The 21944-nt window shown below is 35.4% G+C and overlaps 1 protein-coding gene across 1 annotated transcript in view; it reads left to right on the top strand.

Moving 5' to 3' along the window:
• LOC148650939 (uncharacterized) overlaps window positions 1-21944 on the top strand; it is a 174638-nt gene that overhangs the window by 120444 nt on the left and 32250 nt on the right. Inside the window, exon 10 of the mRNA XM_088600617.1 lies at window positions 11756-11860. Within this exon, the coding sequence (XP_088456743.1) occupies window positions 11756-11860 (105 nt within the window). The remainder of the gene's footprint in view (window positions 1-11755; window positions 11861-21944) is intronic.

Here is a 21944-nt window from a genome sequence, read left to right as displayed (position 1 = left end):
GTAGCACATTTTGTGGCCTAATGCCAGCCAGAATTCAAGACAAATTTATTCAGAATTTATTTTGCATTTATTACACATTCTAACACTACCTCCAAGTGGAAAATAAACGCTCCACCATTCTGAAAAGTAATTACAAATGAAAACCTAGAAAAATGGGTCTGATAAGTGTACATACCAGTGTGTATTGTGTGACCTTCCAAATCACTCAATAAGCTAATTAGTCTCCACCTGTGTTCAATTGTAGTTATTCAGTTGATTTCAGAATAAAATCAACTGTTCCTCTGCTGGATAGAGTGTTCTTACTTTAGAAAGGGTGTACAGATTTTTTATAGGCACTGTATGTATCATAATTTACAAAAAGTTACAAAAATCAAGATTGTTAAAAAGAGGGAAATGACAGTGAATACCAGCTTTACAAACATCTTGGTTGTAAAGTGTAGATAACCAGACCCTAGCAGGAAGTTTCAACCAGGGTTGAACGTACCACCAGCACTGATAGACCTCCAAGTGGGATTGGGCACTATGGGCTCTTGAATGTGTGTGCATAGAAAGAATATAATCTTGTCAGCATCGCATACTTTTTTGTCATGATGCATACATGTCAGTAAAATATTCCCCTATTATATATTCTCCATTATTATATAAAGGAAAATGTAAAAACTGCAAATAATATTTTGTGCAAGACTAACATCTTGCTAAGTATAATTCAAGGAGTACCCAGATTCCCTAAGCGAAGAGGCATGCATAGAAATCTTCACATTCATGCCCATCTCTAGCCTGTAGTAAAAGCCAAGCTTCTTCCTTCAGATATGCTAATGTGATTTAACCCTGGCATTTGCATGAAGCCCCTGCCACACCCCCACTGGGATACAACCCAGATAAATTTCCCTTGGAAGCATTTGTTTCAGTCAGAAAATATTCAGAAATAATATGTTTGGAAAGGAATCATTTAACATTATGCCCCTTATAGAAGAAGATGATGTGATTATTTCCATCTTTACCCAAGAATGCTGCTAAGCTTTGAATTGTTGGACAGTCCCTCTGCCAGGGTACTTGTGATTTTGAAATTAAGTGTTATTGAATAGTGATGGGAGAAATCATTTACAAGAAGATGGAAGAAAAATAAAACTGAAATATTGTGCAGACTTTTAGATCAGGTGGTGTTAACTGCAGTCTTACTGTATGATGTCAAATATTCAAGTGAGGCAAGGTAATCTGAAGTAAGATTATAGGACACTTAAAATATTGTTGGATTATATTTATTTGTACAAATGGAATCTGCTTTTCCTGAATCTTCATTTCTCTTTTAGCAGACATTCTTAATGAGAAGTATTGTCAGCATGTTAACTATCATTATGAAGGACTCTTTGAAGAAGTATCTGTGAGATAGCAATGCTTGGACATCTCCAAGAAACTAACACAATTAAAAAGTTTGATCTCTTTTAGGTAAACAGGAAAATAAAGTCAAACAAGGCTTAAAATTCAATTGGGTCAACACAATATACAAAAATATACCAAGACATTTTTCTAAGATTTATGTTCCAGAAATAAACATAGAATTAATTTTATATAGCAGTGGAAACAAATTTAGAAAGACCCAAGGGATTAACCTGTAAGAGTCTTTTCTATCCTTCTCAACCAAAATTCCCCCGATTGAACTATATTAGGAATTTTAAACCCCCTTATCTCCTGCGTAGAAGATACCAGTACTGTATATCCCACACAGCTTTGCTATGGATCCCTAGAAATAACTACATGACCTTTTCTCTAAACAACTACAAAATCAGTAACACACACGACAGAATACAGAAAATTAAATGCACATGACAAATATTATGATCTACAAACACAACCTGTTGAACCTTATGACCCAGGTCACGACACACACCCCTACCTCGTGAAGTGGTTGGAGCAGGAGCACTGCTACAAACCACATCAAGAAAAAAGTAAATCTAAAAAGAACAAAAACAAAGATGGCTTCCCAGTAAGACACTCCCGATCTCACTATGTGGTAAGAACGCAACTACAGTAACAAATTTATAAAAATAGCCACTACCAAAGGAATTTAAAATCTCACATGCTGTAATTATCTATGAGGTCATGGGGGGTGTGCAGGTGCTTGTCACGCACCCCCTCTGTCTTATTCTCTCTTAGGCAGATGAGTGAGGCAGTCGACACCTGGTTTTCTCTTCTTGCCCAATACTGGACCTTGAGCTTGAAGAGCTGTGCAGATGAATACCACCAAGAAATCATAGCATTGTCAACATTTCCTAGTCATAAACCTTCTTATAAAAGAGACTGCTAGCTTGTCTGCTGGTGTTTAAACACCACACCTCACCACACAGACCATACCTGTGCTACACTCTCTACTGTCCATTCTGAGAACTCACTCTCATCCTTTCCAGCAGGAGCCTAGAGCCTAGGAGCCTTTTCCTCCTGGCTGCTAATATAAACCAGATTACTGATCCAGGGGAGTGGGGAGTTACCCTCTGAGCTCACATCTTATTTACACATGGGAAAGAGCAAATATTGTTGATTACAAGCTAACCTTTGAGGAAAACAGGGGTGCCATGTCTAAGAAGAACCAACAGTGATTGTTTTTCCTGAGAAAAGACTTTAATGTGTTAATCTCTAGACCTTTTATTGAAACGGTCCTCACATTCAATGCCATGGCCTAGTTTGGTAACCTTAATACACACTATAAAAGCAGACTGAGCAGGATAGTGTGGGTAACCAGCACAATTATGTGGTACGCAACAGCTACAGCTTTCAGAAGTAAACATTAAACAAATAGTGTGGCAGCAATATAATAATAGAGTGTCATGACCACCACTTGCACAGTTAGTCGAGTTTTGACCACCTAGACTCAAGTGTGGTAAAACTGTTTTCTTTTATTCCCACGGCTATTAACCTGCCGATCTTGGACAATTGATTTTATATTTTACTTTATGTATTTTTTCTTCCTCGTCACACATCTGTATCTTATTTGTTAATGGGTTCACGTTGTGTTAAAATGTATTGTGTTATATCTGTTACTTGCCTCCAAAGCAAATTTCCTATCTGGCACAATAAAAGGAAGTAGGTGTAGGGATCTGTATATGGAATCTCACTCCAACTGGATGCCAATTATTCAATTAAGCCAGATGTATCTTATTTTCTCTCAAATAGGTGGCTGTAAACAAAGCTCTTACTCTTCATTATACTTCCCCTTTTCGCTCACTCAAACATCGCCATTGAGACCAACTGGAATGTTGAATTGGACCAAAACAGGCTTGACAAACCACAAAGGTTCCCACAACCCACTCTGGCAGTGTATATCTCAGTTTCCTCATTTGTTTTCATATTTAATGTTGCCTTCTCAAACTATTGTGTCCTGGCGTGCCGCTTGAATGATTTATCAATATGCAAATATGTCTGTCTTCAGAACTGCATATTGAGCAGTATCGTGCTACTGGGAGTCATATCAAGTACTTGTAATGTCACTTCTCCTCTGGCATGTGGTGTCTGAACAAATGTGCAGTACATAAACATCACAAGTGTAATGACTCGCCAGGCAGTCTGAAATGACCTGGCAATTGCAGACCCTGTATTTTTTGGAAGCTATAATTGACATGCATATTCTAAATTGTAGTATGCATCAGCCATCACACTCAAACTCCGTGTGTAGATTTCTTTTTCTACGCCTGAGGAAGAGAGGTATGCTATTTATATTGCCTGTCACGTGCGCCATGACTGATAATCATGCAGAGGAATGGAAAGAAAGGATTCTTTGGTGTTTGTGCAGCCTCAGAGATACAGTCATAACCCAGACTGCTGCTTATCCCTCTCCAACATGAAATCTGAGATATTCTGTTCATAAATCACACTTAAATTCCTCTCTTCTAAGGGAAGCCAGTTGAACACTCATGTAATTATTGTTCTTACAGCAAGACCAAAGACCAGAAAAATAGTGTGCTGGAATGTATTAGGGTTTCTAGTCTTTAAATCCATTTGTTATCAGCTCAAAGACAATAAATTGCCATCACTTTTGGGATGAAACTAGATGAGAAACCACAAAGACTTTAAAGAGAGGTAGTTGAATTACAAGTGTAATGCTTTCTTAAATCCACTAGTTTTATTTGTCTTGAGTCATTGCCACTTGTTTGCATTATTTGGTTAAATTAGTATTATGTTTGTAGGTGTACATTCATTTTCTTTCCTGTTAAGAAAGATACTGAAGTGAAATAAGGAAAGCAGTAAAACTCACCATCTTTGAAGTAATTTGGAATGTTTTATACTCTCTAAGCTGATTGTATTTTCTGCTTTCCTTAAGGTTATTCTACTTTGGTCACTTTCAATATTGCTTATATAACAATATTCAGCATTGAAACCCTGTGGATTTGATATACTTTTTTTAATAAAATGCTGGTGCCAGCCTACAGTGCACTAAATAAGTGTGGTAGTGTCTGATGACCTACAGTATGCTTGTCCTTTTACTGGATAATTCTATCACATTCTTTTTATGAGTAATGTAGTTTGCATCTTCATAATGCTGTAATTTTGGTGAGGAATTACACTGATGGGAGATAGTGGGAGATAGCTTTCTTTCTGCAGAAGAATTTAGCTATTTATTGCTGTAATATGTCATTATATATTAAATTAATCGTCTGCATAAGATGAACATCTGAACTTTTGACATTACAAACAAAAGCATCTGACATTTTTCTTTTTGATGCATTATCTGATAAGACATCAAATATTAATATCTGTTTAAAATGCAAACTTCTGTTCCCAGTCCAGCTACAGTACTTTTACATGGAAAAACGATTGAGTGAAGTGCAACAAAGTTCGCGATTGACGCAGATTAATCACTAAATACCTTTTATAGGTTGTGAAAGGGCAATTAACCAATCAGTTTTATTTCCTAGAATATTTTTATGATTGGCATCCCCTAAAAGTCTTTTACAACTTGAATATAATGACTAATATTCTATAGGAAACTGGGATAAAATTTAAGATGCTAATAAACCTTTGGACATGAACATGCACATAAATGTATAAATTCATTGGAATCTAAAAATGAATCAAAAATCATGCTGAGAAATGCTAGGTAGTCTCGGAAAAGAGTCCTATGATTCAGAACATGTTGGTTACCCAGTGAACAGAAGACTGTAATTGTGGTGTTCTGCTCGCATTCAGAATACTTTTCCTATCCACAAGAGCCTATCCATGGAGTTTGACGAATTTCCACGTTGGCCTAGACAGGTGGAAGTGAAGGCAAGACTGAGAATATTAAGATTTTCAAGAGGTATACTTAAGTATACTCAAGTCAACTCCTTGTTTTATGAGTATACAGTAGAAGATGGCAGGATCTGTCAGTTTCCAGAAGCAAAAATTAGGCCTGTTTGGAAGACTGAAAGTGCGAGCAATGATGATCACAAATTCATACTGTAAAAGCTTAACTGGACTGCCAAGGATTAAGGTAGTAGGTTGAAGGTGTCAGATTTTGTACTCGATAGGGTAAACTGTTGAGTATTATACAACTGGAACAAAGAGAAGTGAGGAAACGTCAAATGCACCTTTCTTAAAATTTAAGTTGGTATGTGTAGTAAATATTGTTTATAGTTCAAGTTATGTTAGAAATTTACAGTAATATTTGCCTTATATAATAGTGGCTGGTCTTTATTACTTTATTCCTGTATTTTAACTAGATAAAACCCATATTCTATTAAATCAAATTGACTTTTGTCCAGAGTTTCTTGAATTAGAACTTTCTAGTACTTTGTTTCTAAGTCCTAAACTGGCCCTTGTATGTTGCTTAAATGAGTGTAGTTGTCCATTTTATTTTTGTTCATTATTGTTCTCTTTGATTTCATTTTATATAAAACTCAAAGTTGACAAATGAATGCTTTGTCACACACCTGCCACAAGAGAATTTCTGTTCTGCCAGGCTGAGGGACAGAACTGTTTTATTACCCTTACTCAGTGCATGACAGATTGAGTCCTGTCACTTGGGTGTTTAACCATCATAGAAATACTGGAAAATCAAGAAGATGAACTGTTATTTGGATACAATCTTGCAGCTGGGAGGTTATAAAGATAATTTTTCAACAGAAAATATGCTTTCTCAGAAGACAATTCCATGTATGTTTGTGTAGTAGTAGGAATGCATACTGCATATACATGTAGTGTTAATTTAACCAGGAAAACACCTGAATTATCTGTACTATAAAACCATCATATTTTAGAAAGACAGCAGGCATTATTCTAAACGATACCTAACAGAAAATTTTGTTTAACCATGAAATACAGCACCCAGTAAGGTAGCATATATCGATCATTTTTTAGATGTTAGGCATAAGAAGCTTTGGATTCACCACCTAGCTGTAGAACTAGGAGAAAAGAGGAATTATCCAAAGGGAAGCCGCAAAGGTGGGGTACAGTAGAGAACAGAGAGATTTACTGTGGTATTTCATATCCTTTCAGGAGGTGCTGTCATGGAGGGTTTTGAGTTACAGTAGCAGTAGAGATGAAGGAGGCTACATCTTGACAGTTTTTAAAACTCATTTAAAGTTTGTTTAATACTTTAAATTCTATAATCACTGTTCCAAATGTTTTTATGATGCTGCAATAGTATCTCAGAATATTTCATATTCATAATATTCTTCAGGGTAGCTTTTCGTGTACAATTTAGCCACTTTCATTAATCAGTTGGGTGAAGAGCTTTATTATGTACCAGTAAAGCTCATCAAAATATGAATATACTGTACAGTATATTACATATCTAGATGGGCTCAGAAATGGGTAACTGTACATTTTTGTCATTTAACGAACTGTTTCATTTCCCCCTTTTTAAGTCATAAAGCTCAGTTTGTGCAGTGACAGATGTTCTGAATATCTTCAGCTCTATGAAGGTTTCCTTCTCTTAATTTGACTCCATTATGAAGCTTAGTTTGACTGTGTGCCAAGTTATCTCTGTGTGGTGCCATCTGCACTGTCATTACACGTAGTATATCAGATTTGTGCTGCGGAATTGATCCCATGTGCAGGGAAGGCAAATGATAAAAATAGAAGATCTATGTTCAGAGAGACTTGTCAGTAATGATAGCTACATTTTAAAGCCCCAGCATTCATTTCCATTGATTTGGCCTTGCTGTCTTTCAGTACATGATCTGTGATTTCATGCAATTTTATACACCTACAGTACTGTCTTGCTATATTGGTTTGATTTTTAGCAGAATTTTGCGCATCACTGTTCTTAACATAGAGACAGCTTACAGGTTTGCTATTTGCTATTATATCTAAGTAATAATCACCCAGTAAACTGATCTAAAAATGTTTTTCCTTTTCCGTGGCAGGATGGTTGAGAATAAGACTGGATAAAATGAAATCAAAGTTGCCTTCAGATAAAGAAGAAATCCTCAACACTGCATATTAGCTTATTTTTGAATCTAGTGAAAAGCTGATGTTGCTTGCTTGTTTACAAGAGAAAATGTTTTTCTCTTGTACTTGAATTCAAATATTTGACTCTCTTAGTCTCGAAGGTTTGTTTCTGTTTTTAACATACAAAAAAGTCAGTTATAGAACTGCAGAAAATCAAAATAAAAAAAATCCAATCTTAATGCTTTATCTCTTTGTTTTACACAATTTTATCTCTCTCTGAATGATATATACAGTAAACAGTTTGTCCAAATAAGCAGACTTGTATATAATAGTTTGCCTTGGATACCCTTTCCTCCAGACTGAAAATACTGGCCTCTATACATTGTGAGATGTGATGCAGTGTGTTTCATGTTGCGTATTCTGATCACCAGATTCTAGTCCTCAGTTGTTAGTCCACAGGGATGACGCTCATATCCTGGGATCTTTTAAGAAAAGGTGGGATGAGACCTCCGATCAATTAGCTACTAGCAACCAAGTAAGCTGGATAGGCTGAATGACCTTTCCTATGTTCTTATGTGCTCCCTGGTAACTCAATAATTCAATTCTGACTTAAGTCAGAACTCAAGGTTTTGGTCAGGTCAAAGTGGTTAGGTCAGATCTGGAATTTTTCAGTTTTCTGTAAATATAATATCTTTTGAGGATCTTGTTCTTTTTTATTTTAAGGGGACACTGTCTAAAAATAACCGTTCATTCATTATCCCTTAAATTACAGTGAGCCTTTTGTTTAGCTCCAGTGTACTCCACAAAACAAAGAAAACCAAGCAGTTATGATTCCTTCAGCTATTGTTTTAGTCCTTGTGAGTTTCTGTGAGTATGTATTTATTCCTCACAGTACAGTATGTTACTAAATACGTTTGGTTTTCAGAGATGCTTGATTATAATGGAACTGATAGGGAAATAGGGATTCTTGTGCCTGATGTGCATCCCTGTTCACATAAATGTCAACTCTCTTCTAGGATTTTTTTACACAGCATGCTGCATTGATGTTTGATGTAAATGGTTATTAATATAACCATGTCACTCCAGATGGTTCTGCTTTAATATTGCAAATACGTGATTCAAAAGGATGTTTCACAGGCTGTATTTTAATTGTTCATATAAGTACTGTCAGTCAGGCAGTGTTGCTTCTAAAACTGCATAGAATCCTTAATGTGAAAAGCATACATTTCACTGAAATGCATTTTGTGCTTTTTTTGAATACAACAAAACAAAGCTTTTTCACTTTTCCATCCATCCATTTTCTAACCGCTTCATCCAACTCAGGGTCATGTTTCACAGAGGTCAAATCAACTCATTATAACTACTGTATCTGAACATTTTTAGCATTTGTGACAGATTGTGATCTCTGTTCCTCGATTAAGAACGGAATTTGATTGTGGTTTATTGACCAGCAGACTAGAGATGTGCTGAAGATTTCTCAATTCCTTTTGTCAAGTTCAGATCTTGCTACATTAGCTGATTTCTGGTTGTTCCTGTGGCTTCTGAAGAGCTTGTGGGGATATACAGCCATGAACAACATTCCCAATGGAGATGCCACTTTAATTGAAGAAGTCCTTAGGCAGAGAGGTTTATAAAATGAAAACTAAGTGAAAATACCTGGAAGAATAGATACCTGCTATTTGATTAGCCTTGTATGCACTGCAGAGTCACAGATCAATGAACTGTTCAGTCAATGAGTTTGTCAAGTCAACATCGGGGGATTTGCGACATTTCAGTCTGTTTGTGAATAAAGAGAGACCAAGTCTTGTAATTTTATCAACAGTCTTCTTAAGATCAAGTGGACTTATCTCTGCTTTTTAATCCCAGAAAATAGTACAGTATATGTTGAGAGGTTCTACTGTTATGCAGAAATGTACTTTTAGGATTATTTTTTTATACAAAATAATTTTAAACTTTTAATGTTAAAGACCTTCAGGGCTAAGGCTAGGGCTTATCTTTCATTTTGTGTTACTGTGTGTTGGTCTTTCCTTTGATCATCTATATTTCATCAGCGGTAGCTTTACATTGAAAGTGAATTTTATGCTAGAATCCTTGAACAACTGAACAGCTGTTTTCTCTTCAGTGACAGAGAACATCAAAGTGATGACACACATCTAATTTTACAAGAAGTCACCAACAGTGCTAATCTTTTTTAGTCAGGAGTAGATCACAAAGAAAACGCACGTCTTATTCTGTCTGAACTTTTGTTTTGAACCTGTTTAGAACTGTTATTTACAGTATCTGTTAAAACTGTGTCCTCCTGCAGTGCCTTAATTGCCATACTATGTGCCTCAAGAGTCTTAGGACATCAGTTGTATAACAGTCAAACTGTCAACAAGAGCAGGTTTCAATAACTAAGCTGTAAAATAATACAAATAGGAAATATAATTTATAAAAGCTGAACTGACAGTTTGGAAAAGCTATAGGAAGGTTATTTATTGCCCAAATTCACAGAAACTTTGACAGGTCTATAAGATTGGTAGAGTTTGTTTTTATGGAGCTAAGGCTCTTACCCAGCATACACCTGGTTTTCACAGGAAAACATTAGACAAACTGCACTGTAAGTGTATTCCCGAGTGAATCTAATTCAGTGTTATTAAATGGGTGTAAAGGTGCTGTTATTTTCCTTTACTGTTTTCTTTCCCATTACACTATTGCATAACATACAGTATGAAAAGTGATCGTAATGCAGTCAGTTTAGATTAAACCAGCTCAGTCTCCTCAGTCATCCATTTTAATAATCTGCTTTTTAAAAAAATCTTTTAAAGACCGTCTGGAGATAAGTCTCATGTTGACTTTTTGTTACTTTATCGATTATGTTTATGGTAAAGGTTAATCAAGTTTTGAATGAAAGCATGTAAAAAAAGCGCTGCACAACAATTCTGCCTACTGCCGTGCTCAGTGTGTGTTTACCGACAGCAGACTTGCCTCCTTCAGGGTCTGTGCCAGCTTCCATCTGGCCACAGGAGGTGAGAGGTCTTCTTAGCTCAGCAGGTCCCAGACATTATCTGGGATGGCGCGTTTGCAGAATGTGCCTCACAAAAACATTCAATTAAATACAGCCGTCACTGAAGCCTTTGTGCACTGAAGTGATGGAAGATGAGAAGCACATGCTTTATGCCCACATTAGGTGGTGTCCATTTTGTGGAAACAGTGGTCTGTTCCCCATAGCTTTTTAGTCACAGCCATTTGCAGAGTGCACGTAGAGGAGAACTAGCAAGTTCAGCTGATGTTTCTGGTTGAGTATTTTACTGTTATTCGGCATATACCACATGTGTTGCAAATTAATTCTAATATTTTGATTTGGTTTTTCTTTAATTTGAGATTGCCAGTTATTATTTCTTATAGTCGCTCTGGCATATGGAGCTCGGGAGGTGCCCCAAGTGGTAGCCTTTATAATTCAGTCACTTACAATATGAGCCTGTATTTCATGTTCTTTACTGATGACTGCAGGCTAAATACAGCCAGAGTGATTTAATTTCTGTAGCACGATTTCAGTGTGAAAAATCGGCAGAATTAATGTTAGCAAAACAGTTTTAATGATCTCTGCAAAAAAAAAGAACCCTGGGGCAAGAAATAAGAGCATATTAATACAGCACATCCTCAATTCTTATGGACTCATTTTGTCTTCAAGTGAACTCTCTGTCAGAAATAGAGACCAAATATGTTTACTTACAAAATATTGTCAGCACGTGAAGGATTTTGCTTGCTTTGAAAAAACTCCCTGTACTTGGCAGAACCCACGTAGTCAAATTGCAAATGAGCTCTTTAGTTTGTGTTTTCCATCCTCCGTAGAGGGAACAAGCTTATTTGTTTTAAATAAATTACCTCATATTTGTTTTCCAAAAGTAACTTAAAAATATCACAGGAAAAAAAATTATAGTGCATCTTTTAATGCAGTGTCTGGCTGTTTTCTACTTTGGATGACCTATTTTAAGATTAGCAGAGTATTTTTCATAATCGTGTTCTTATACTATCAGTGTTCTGCTCTGGGTCCTCATTCCCCTTGCTGACAGTGGTATTTTTCTGCTTCACAATCACTGTCATGCTGAAGAATGCACTGAAATGCACCTTCCCTTAGGAATGAGCTGCAGTAAATTTTCCATAATGGCTAGGTATGATATGAAATTCATGGAGGTATTATGAGACAATCCCTATACACAAAATTAATGTTCCCAGGGTAACTGTTTTCTTTCGTAATCAGCTCTGCTGTTTGGTTTTCCTTTCACTCTGTGGGTATGGATTTAAGTCCCACATGCTGATATTGTATCTGACAGTTATTAATGTGTTCTCTTTTGTACGTATTGTGTGTAATTGAATAATGTGTAACCTGAAGGGTGTGTGTTGTTTGCAGGTTTGGTATCTGTTGGGGTGGGTGTGCTATCTTCAAAAAGAGAAGACTGAGGAAGCTGAAGCTTTTAAGGAATCTGCAAGAACCTATCTCACAAAGGCCAAACGGGTAGGCATTATGATTTCACTTTTTAAATTTTAATTTCATGACACATGAGGTTGACTACATTCTATGTCATTGTCAATGTAAATGTGCCTGGTGTATCTCAGATAAACATATAAGCGTGATATAAATATATACCTCTTTTTTTTAGAATCTTTTTTCCATATTTGTTGTTGGAAATATTTATCGGGCTTAATCAATAAACAAGCATCATCAATGTCAAAACCGATAGTCTGTGACTGTCTTATTAATTTCATAGTAATTGACAAATAGCAATTCATTTATTTTGATGAAAAATCGCTTATTTTATTCAAAGGTATTAAATTTGCACTGTCATAGAAAAATATGATTTTGAAGGATTTTGCCTGAAAGACATAGGGTTGAGTATTGAATGCCATTGTAATGTATAACTTATATTTACTTATATATATACTTATAACTATATTGTATAGTCAAGGGTAAATCTTGCCGTAAAATGGCTTTTGTACACTTGCTCAACAGATATTTTTGACAGCTTGAAAAAAAGTAGCCCAAAATTGAAATTGTATCTCATCTGTTTTGCTTTGTCTTCCTGAATGGGATTTTTCCTCATGCTGAGTTTAGGAAGTGCAGGTTTCTCAGAAAGAACAGGCAGGGCTGCAGGGCCTGAGCGCACCTGCTGTCCTCTAACAAGTGCTGCGGGAGCCCTAATGACCACAGAGCAGATGGGAGCTCAGTGGTGCACCTAGCCCAGCTCATGCTGAGATCCTGATGTATAGAGCATTTTCAGGTTATCCCAAGTAGATCATGAACCTTTCACCCTGTGACTGAGATCCAGGAGTTGGTAGAAAGATTAGAATATGTACCGATAAGAAAGTTTATTATTGCTGGAGTAATATTTAATCAAAATGCGCATTAAATGTCACTCAATACTCATGTGAGTTTTCTTATTATTCAGCAGAGTCTGCCTGCTAATTTATACTGTGTTTTCCAGACCGTATGCCCTGACAAATATCAGATGGAAATTGAATTCCGAGCTAGTTTCAATAAGACCTGACAGGATGTTGATTGTGATATAATAACTGCCTGTCCAAGGTAAGAAACAAGGCAGTTGAATAAATACATCCAGCACCCTGGAGTATCCTGTCGATATATTTTCAAATTAACATCAATAATATATTTTTTTTCATCATACTTCTCCAGTTGGAATATTACTAACAAGAAATTAAACAGAATTTTTCAGCTGTGCCAGAGCTCACTAGAGGTTGTATAATTTGATAGATTGATCAAAGAACATAACTTTTTCTGGATTAGTGTTGCATCTTTTTTGAGGCCTATTTTTTAAAATGTGTAGTTCTGAAGCCTCACAACCCTCTCTTTTCACAAAGCCAGTATTTACTTGGCTTTATGCTACAGTATTGTAATGGGTTTAGATGTAGTTTAAATCAATCAGGCACATACTGTAGCACATTTTCCATCCTCTTAAATGCTAAAAGTCATGGCATTCTTCACAAATTTAAAACCACATCTAATCATTTTTCACACTGTTTTACCCTCCTGACTGGATTCAAGCTACAAAAAAATTAAATCCACATCTCTTTATTGTTCTCAGCCCTAATCTATCCCTTATGAAAATGCTTCTTTCCGAGTTTTGATGATTAAAGTCCCTTTTTGTAGAGAAAGCTCACGTAATTGAATAATTCTTAAATGTGTAAAGGAGTTGCCTATTGATATAAATGAGCACGGAACAATGTGAGAGATCCAGAATAAAAAATCACAATAGTCTTAAAGCTGTTTTGTGTTGAAGTAATTGAACTAAAGACTTGTTTGGTCACCCTAAAATGCATTATACTTTCCCAGAAATAAGCAAACACTATGCACACTTTTCACTTGAAAGACACACATGAAAGAGATCACAAACTGGTTACCTATTCAAAGTGCTTTACTAGTAACATGCAATCCATTCACATGTATAATGTGCTTGAAAGTGGGTGCCATTATACTTGATACATTGCCCTTTTTCTACACCATCAAAAAATGTGTCCCAGTTACCAAAACCATTTGTTATCTGATCCCATTGGGAGAATGTGTACAGACAATGCAATTACACTTAGGCCTTTCCCATTGGCTGGGCAGTATTTTTACACTATCAACTGCTTTCATCTTGGGTCCTTTTCAATTCATTTAAAGGATTTTCTACTTCTTGCAACTTTCAGTAAACATAAGGTAGGTGCAGTTTTCCCAAAGCTTAGTTTTTTGGAGGTAGAATAAAAACACCCCAATCTCCTGAAAACATTGAAATTGTCGCATTTTTGCTTTAGCTACTTCAAAAAAAAGTTATTTTCTGAGATGCTGAATGTGTATATGGAACAATTACTGTCTTTCTGTGTTATAATCATTCTGAACATTCCATAGACATAGAAATGTCACCCCCTACTAACTTTTATAGATCACCAGTTTATTCTGTAATGGCTGGTATCTAGTCAGTTGTATATTAAATAATTTTAGTTAGCTCTGCTGGAAATATTTCAATGACATTTCAACAGTATACTGTATGTACTACATGATGTCTTTGTGATTTTAGTTTCCATTTGCTCCTGGGCTAGGATCATAAGTGCAGTTAACAACAAATTACGATTTATAAATACAGTACATTACTATATTGGGATCATAAAAATAATAACGCATGCATAGTTGTATTGTTCAGTAAACACATGCAACTTTTTCCACAAACTAAATGTGAAATTACATTGCAGGTGTAAATGTTTTAGCAAATAATAGTCTGAAAAATGAGGGTGTTTTGGAGGTATATTTATACTGACAATCACAAGTATATACTGCATGTTAATCACATATTGCTTTAAAATTGTTTCATTTAACAGGAAGGATGAGTGATACTGTTGTGTGCTGTGGTGGTGGTGGACTTTGGGTTGAAACAGGTGGATCCATGTTTCACCACTGGCAACTGTACAGGAATGCAGTTCTCTCCATGACTTAACACAGACTAACGCATTGCACACATCTGCACACATCTGGTCCATCACACTTGGGTTCATCAGTTCTTAATGAAAGCATGTGTACAGTATATTGTATGTTTTAGTTACACAAGAATGGCTCAGTAAATTGCAGGCTGATATCTAGTTACTTATGATCGCGGACTCCCCAGCTTCACAAACATACAGCGGCACTCCCCTGACAGTGGAGAATCCCACCACCCTGAAGCACTAGCTCTCCTGTAGCGGGACAATTCCCCTGTATCCAGGTCCCTAGGGGGTTGTCACCATAATGAGCTCAGACAACCCTACAGTATATCACTGGCAGTGTCTCTAGCCTCCCAGGACTCAGAACATCATTTAATATAATTATACTGTCTTTACTCACTCATACACACTGGACCTGGTCATACACTTACTCCCATGAACATTTTTCACTTTTCTGTGGATGTTTACAGCCTTCTCACCTCGTACTGTCATCACCACTCTCCTGGTACACATTTTCTTGCATATTGCCATTCTGATCGGGAGGGCAGCGCTCTCTCATGAGTGACACTTGGATTTCCAGTTCGCAGGTGATACAACCTACCAAGCTGTGCATAATGTGCATTGAGCTCTATATTTGAATAAAATAAAAACATTTCCAAGCACCCCACCTACTGTAAATACAAGTGGGGAAAAAGGGATTCCCATGTAGGTTTCGAACAAATATAGCAAATAGGTTAAAATCTCAGCATGCTATATTTAATTTGACCTGTACTTCTTTCACTTGATTGGAATTCATGAGATTACTGTGGGGTTTGGGGTGTATGCGGTCCACTTACAAATAAAGCACATCCACTGCATTAAAAACGTCCTTCTTTTGAGGCTCTGCGAGTAGCAGTGCATATGATTCCTGTGTCTCCACTTCTAACATTGATGAGTCTCCTTTTGACATGTATCCTTCGCTGTCTTCCTCGTGATACAAATGCACTGCATGGCCTCCACCATATGTTCCAGGCAGTCAGCTTGAGGGAAACCTCACTGCAGCCTGGGAGGAGGGACCTCCAGCCGAGGTTATTGGAAAAAGAATAGCAGATGAATAACAACAGTGTAAGCAGAATATAAATTGCAAGTGTGATAAGTGACATACAGTGAAAATGACTGCTGCAAGCAGCAGGTAGGAGATATGCAGGCATCTTGTGATAATCGTCTGATTTTTTATTCCTTTTTTATTATCAGATTTCATATTTATACATTTAAAATAACAGCTTTCTATAGCAAAAAGAGTAATGTGTAATGTGTTTTATGAACAATATGATAACCTTTGTTATTATAATTTTGCCCACTATATGAAATAGCCACTATACTTGTAACTGATGTACACTGATAAAGGTAATAGAAGAGTTGTTGTACAAAACCAGACTCTTAATCTAACGGTTGCCCTCAATATTTTATATTCTGTATATACATCGTGTTTAAATTGTAGAACCTCAAGATTAAAGCATATATAATTCTTGAGAAGTGTCCTTACTCCTACTGTTTAGTATCTCCTGATAGTTGACAAGCTCTAGTGCAGTAATAAAGTGAAAAACACTGAAAAAGCACATTAAAAGAATAGACATTTGGAATGAGACCCTCAATCAGAAAAGGGGTTTGCAGATGTTAAATTCATACATATCGGCAAAATATGAACAAGAAGCAAATCGACTTTCCCTAAAGTACCGAAGAAGTATTTGACTGTTCTTGAACTAAAAGTGAATCTATTGTGCATGTTTTATTGTATGAGTAAATACAATCTTTATCCCGTATCCTAATAGTTTTTGCTTCAGATTTTGTTTGTGAAAGTTTTTGTTAGTTAAGAAAGGCTTGGAATACTGACATGCAACACTCTAGAAATGCAGAACATGTACTTCCAAAAGTCAAAGGGAGTCTTAATAATGCAAAACATTGAATGTTCTTGACATTTTTAATTGTATATTGTCTCATCTTACCCATGCATTTATATTTAAATTAAAGTCACAGTTCAGTATTCATGGCCTGTTCAAATGATGGTTTAAGGCAATGCACACCTGAATTCTTTTACATTCATCCAAACATATCCTTTTTAGGAAATCTGTAGAAGCAGCTGTGTGGCATTTTTAGAAAAGCAAAAATGGATACATTTTGAATTAATTTGCAAAAGAGGAGGAAAAACGCAGAAGATCTAACAGACAACTCAACACAATATATAATTAGGGATGCTTGTGTGTATTTGAGACTTGCAGGTGTGGGTCATGATAATGAACCAATATCCATGTCTTAAATTACTGTATGAAAGCATCAGCATTAAGAAGACACTTGGATACAAGTATACAAACACAGAAATAGTTTGACATAGTGAGTGACAGGGAGGAGGGAAGCTAAGATATAAAGCACAAGAGAATAAAGAATAGAAAGTGTCCAAATAAAGGGAAATCTGGCAAAGAATAAGGTAGAAATATTTTCAGACACAGCTGGGAAAACTTCATACATCAGAAGATGTTCACTCACAAGAGAGTAGTCTAAGTGAAAGTGCACTGAAAGGCCTCCTTGCTCATATTGCTCCAAAAAGGATTTGACTGTTGCTACTGCAATAGACAGTACAAAGCCATTTTGGTGGTTTTATGTGCTAGCAAGCACATAAAATGAAAAGAAGAGTAGTAACAGTGAAGAAAGTCTGAAAAGCTGCACATGAAACAGAGATATAACTAAATGTACACAGCAGCACTCGCAACTGATTGACCCAAACGTGAAGAATAATTTATTTAGTGTGCTTGTGTTTGCATCTCTGTTTAGAAAAGGAAATGATTCTGTAGGTGATATTTTAGAGAAGGCAATATTATTAGGTTGATTTCAACCACATTTATCAATGTTATTAAGTTGTATTTTTCTCATGAGGATCTTGGGTTTGATCTTCTGGATTCTTATTTTAAAAAGCTCTCTTAATTCAGGAGAGCAAATGGTAGAGAAATGAGGAGACCAAATGATGTGACAAATACAATACACACCATTTTGAACAATAACATTGCTTTATAGAAGCCAAGGACTACGTTTAATCCCAACGTTTAGGCATTTTGGAGTAACTCAGAAGTGAGACAAGGTCTTTGACCAAAAAAAAAAAAACATTTTCATTTTGCGTTTTTGGAAATGTTATTTTCTTGTTTATAATAATTTGCAAAAACAGAAAAAAGTGGTCAGAGATTTGCAATTTTTCAGTTCTGTTATAAATGTTAATGCTGATATTAATCCAGATAGAAAAACGTATATAGGAACACCTGAGCTGACTTTTCTGACAGACGTGGTACAGCTTTAAGAAAGGTTAAAAAATGTGATGTGGAAAAAGCAAATGCCAAGATCATTCATAGCTACAGTACTATATCTTATCAGTTGTGTTGTTTTCAGCCCAGATTTTGTTCATTTATCCAACTGGTATTTCTTAATCTGTACCTGTCTATCAAAAGTCTTCACAATTAATAATTAACAATTTAAAATAAGGCGTAACATTACCTAGCTTTATGGAATTAAACTTTCATTAGTTTCGTTTTTCTCTCACCACCCATCAGGAATTTTTTGGAATGACCAATTTTAAGATTGAAATGGTGACATGTACTGTACCAGTAAGACATGGATCTTACTTTCATCTTTTTTGCTGTCAGTGCAAATTCATCAGTTTGTTTTTCTGTGCAGTTAAAGATCTGGATTTGTCCTGCTATGACTTTTCAAGCAATTTAATATGTTTGGTACAGTAGAGGGTTGTCATTTAGCAGACACATTTTTGCTACCATGGGGTGATCTAGGTATAGTCCTGCATGAGAAATGGCAGAATATTCTCTTCAGTATTCACACTCATTAATAGAATGCTGAACATTTCAGTTAAATATCTCAACCTGATTCCCAGCTTCGTATTCCTTGACAGGTGTAGACGGTCTGCAAATAAATAGGTTCACCAACATATATTTAAAAATGACTGGATGATGAAGGTGTTTTTTCATCCAAGTCCAAAATCTGAATTCTCGATATGGCCCTAGAGGCAGATCAGTCAGATTTTGAATGTCGTCTTTCTTCCAGATCAAAAATAAGGTCTGTGAAGTTAATTCACACTGTGTCCTTATCTCTGAATCACTGTTATAGCATCAATAATGTCTATTGAATCATTGTCAACCTAAATCTGGGCTTCACACTTACTTGCTGTAAAGATTTTTCTCACTCTAAAGGCATTTGTGTAACTTCAGTCAGACACCGTTGTAAAAAATGAACCATATGATGTTAGCTCTGCATTCAAACTTGTAGGATGGATGTATGAAAAAACTATTTTTTGTGTGTAAATGTATATGGTTCACAAGATATAGGATAAACTTTATATAAGAACATTTTCAAAATGCCACATAAATAGAACTTGGATGTGATTGAGGGAAGAAAATAGGCACTGAGGACTATACAGTATCAGTATAATTCTGTGTAGTTTTACTTTCAATATTCTGAAGCTGCTGTATTTTAATACATATTTTGCGTCATTTTTGCATTAATTATATGTATTATATTTTATATATATTACATATGTAATATTTAATATAATACATACATGACTTTGAAATAGCATGGCCAATTGACTCCATAGCAGGCATGTGCATGGAGAGTGAGATCATAAAATGACCAATCATGAAGGTTAATTATGAGATTGACAGTTGGATGCACCAATCAGATGAAGGATGGAGTAGATGTTGGAGTGACATACATTTGTATGTTCATTTAAATGCATTTCCATCCCACAGTAATACTGTACCTTGTGAAATACGAGAATGTTATAGTCAGTTCATACTGCTATTTTGGTTCCTGCATGATAAATGCATATACATAAACATATGTATATGTATACATACATATACTGTACAGTAGTTTATGGTGTTTATTAATTATTTGATGAGTAGAAAAAGTATTCCAAACTACTTTTTATTTTTCTGCAAGCTTTTAGGGTACATTTATATTATTTAAAATAGTTAGCATATTGGATATCTTCTGAAACATTCAAATAAGAGACTTTTTTGTCTTTCAAAAAAATCATGTATTATTAAAACAGTTGTGAAGCTGCAGTATTTTAAAATAATTGTACTAGGGGGAAAACAGCAACCATAAACTTTTCTTTAGTTATTCTGCTGCAGTAGAGAAAAATGTTAATAAGAGTTCATAACTGGTGGAGCCATGGAGAAGTCAGTATGGAGGAGTGGTATAGTTTTATTAGTAATTTAATTCGATATGGAATTCAATTTTTGGTTTAAGTCATTCAAGAATTATGGTCGATTTTCATTCTTTGCCATTCACCCACCTTTGACTAACCTGATTTTAACATTACAATGTAAGACAGGCTTATATATTAACATAAGAAAGATTACTTTTATGGCATTATTTGTTTTTAAAGAGGCTGCATTCACAATGCAATGTTTGTTTCAAGTGAGAATGGCATTTTTTTGCCACGTGTTAAACTAACCCAACTACTAAACTGATTAAGAAGGGGAGTGATTAATTTAGGAACTGTGTAAAAAAGAAAAGAATCATAGAATACAATTAGAAATATACAGTGTAGAGCAATACACATTTACGCCTTTCAAAAAGATTAAAAGACAGCAGAAATAGTTGAATAGGGGTACATTTTTAAAGTTGCCATAGTAAATCTACAGCCCTAATGATTTTTAACATTTAGTGTATAAGTGAAACAATTATAACAATCAAATGTACCATTAAATCATTTGTTCTACTTCACCTGACCTTTATCCCATCTATAATGGGGTTGGGCAGAGCTACTCCACAGAAGATGGATTAATGGGGAGCTTTATGAAATGGACAGTTTAAAACCAATCAACCAATCAGCATTACATTTTGGAGGTGGGAGGAAACCAAAGTATCCAAAGAAAACTCACTTAACCTTATCCACACCCTTCCCCAAAATACAAGTCAAATAAATAGATGCACCTTTTAATTTCTTGAATTATATTGGAAACTACACAAACCACAGATCTGGTTGGGGTCTTGAATTAAAAAGAACCACTTGGAATCCTATCTGAACATTCAGATTTTTTACATGTCTTTGTTATAGAAAGAAATATCCACAGGAAAAACAGGGAAAAAGAACAGACACAATACTGCACATTGTCCTTCTTCAAAAGTACATTTTTGAAGTTGTGGGACACTTAGGATATATATTTTATTTTTATAACTCGTGAATTTTCATAGTAAAATTTACTTTCAGGTGAGGTAAAAAGTTCTTTATGTATGTTAGCTGGAGGTTGCTGGAGAACGGATACATTACAGTTATTTTTTCCCTATTTTATAAACTCAAATGTGAGATAAATATAACTGAAAAGGTTTATTTGCTTTATGCTGATGTGTCTAGTTACAAAGCTCAGTTCTGAAAAGCTGAGGTTGTCTTGTGATGTATAGTATGCAATGTTGTGTTGTGATTTTACTGGTAAAAATATTTATTATTCAACCGTTGTGCAGCTTATGACTCAAGTGATTTTGTAAGCATTATACTATTCGTTTATTTGTTTATTACAGAATAGTTTCACTGCAGTGAAAACAAACTTAATGGTCATGTTTGGAGGATATTGGAGATCAAATGTTTTTGCAGTATTTTGAGAAACGATTAAAAATGTTTTCGTTAATGAAAAATGTAGCATTGAAAGCACATACACCCGCTTAGGCGGATATGCCTAGCTAGGGGCAGATAATAACTACACTTACATTAAAAAATTATAATACAAAACATCTGTGAGAAATTGTTTAGCTGTAGCCATGTAAACAAACATTTGTTTCAATATTGTTGACTAGAAGAGAAATGTCTTCTAAAGACTTGAATCACCCTCATACTTCTCAGTGTGCATATTATAATTAGGAAAGATGAAAAATGCAGAAATGCCATTTATCAAGATAATTGGCTAAACAGTATTTCAGTAACATTTTGAAGTTTACACAACATTTTGATAAATTTCAGTGTGGCTATTTGATATGTATATGCATTGTGAAAATTAAAATGCACAATTGTACATGAATGATAACTAAAAACTTTGGAATTTACTGACTTGACTGTTTTTCTATATCGGTAGTTTGAAATATTACAAAAA

Source organism: Lepisosteus platostomus, chromosome 12 (genome assembly GCF_059453375.1).
Source record: "Lepisosteus platostomus isolate fLepPlt1 chromosome 12, fLepPlt1.hap1, whole genome shotgun sequence".
NCBI lineage: Eukaryota > Metazoa > Chordata > Actinopteri > Semionotiformes > Lepisosteidae > Lepisosteus > Lepisosteus platostomus.
Note: the sequence above shows the minus strand (reverse complement) of the source record. Positions and strands in the feature narration are given on the sequence as shown.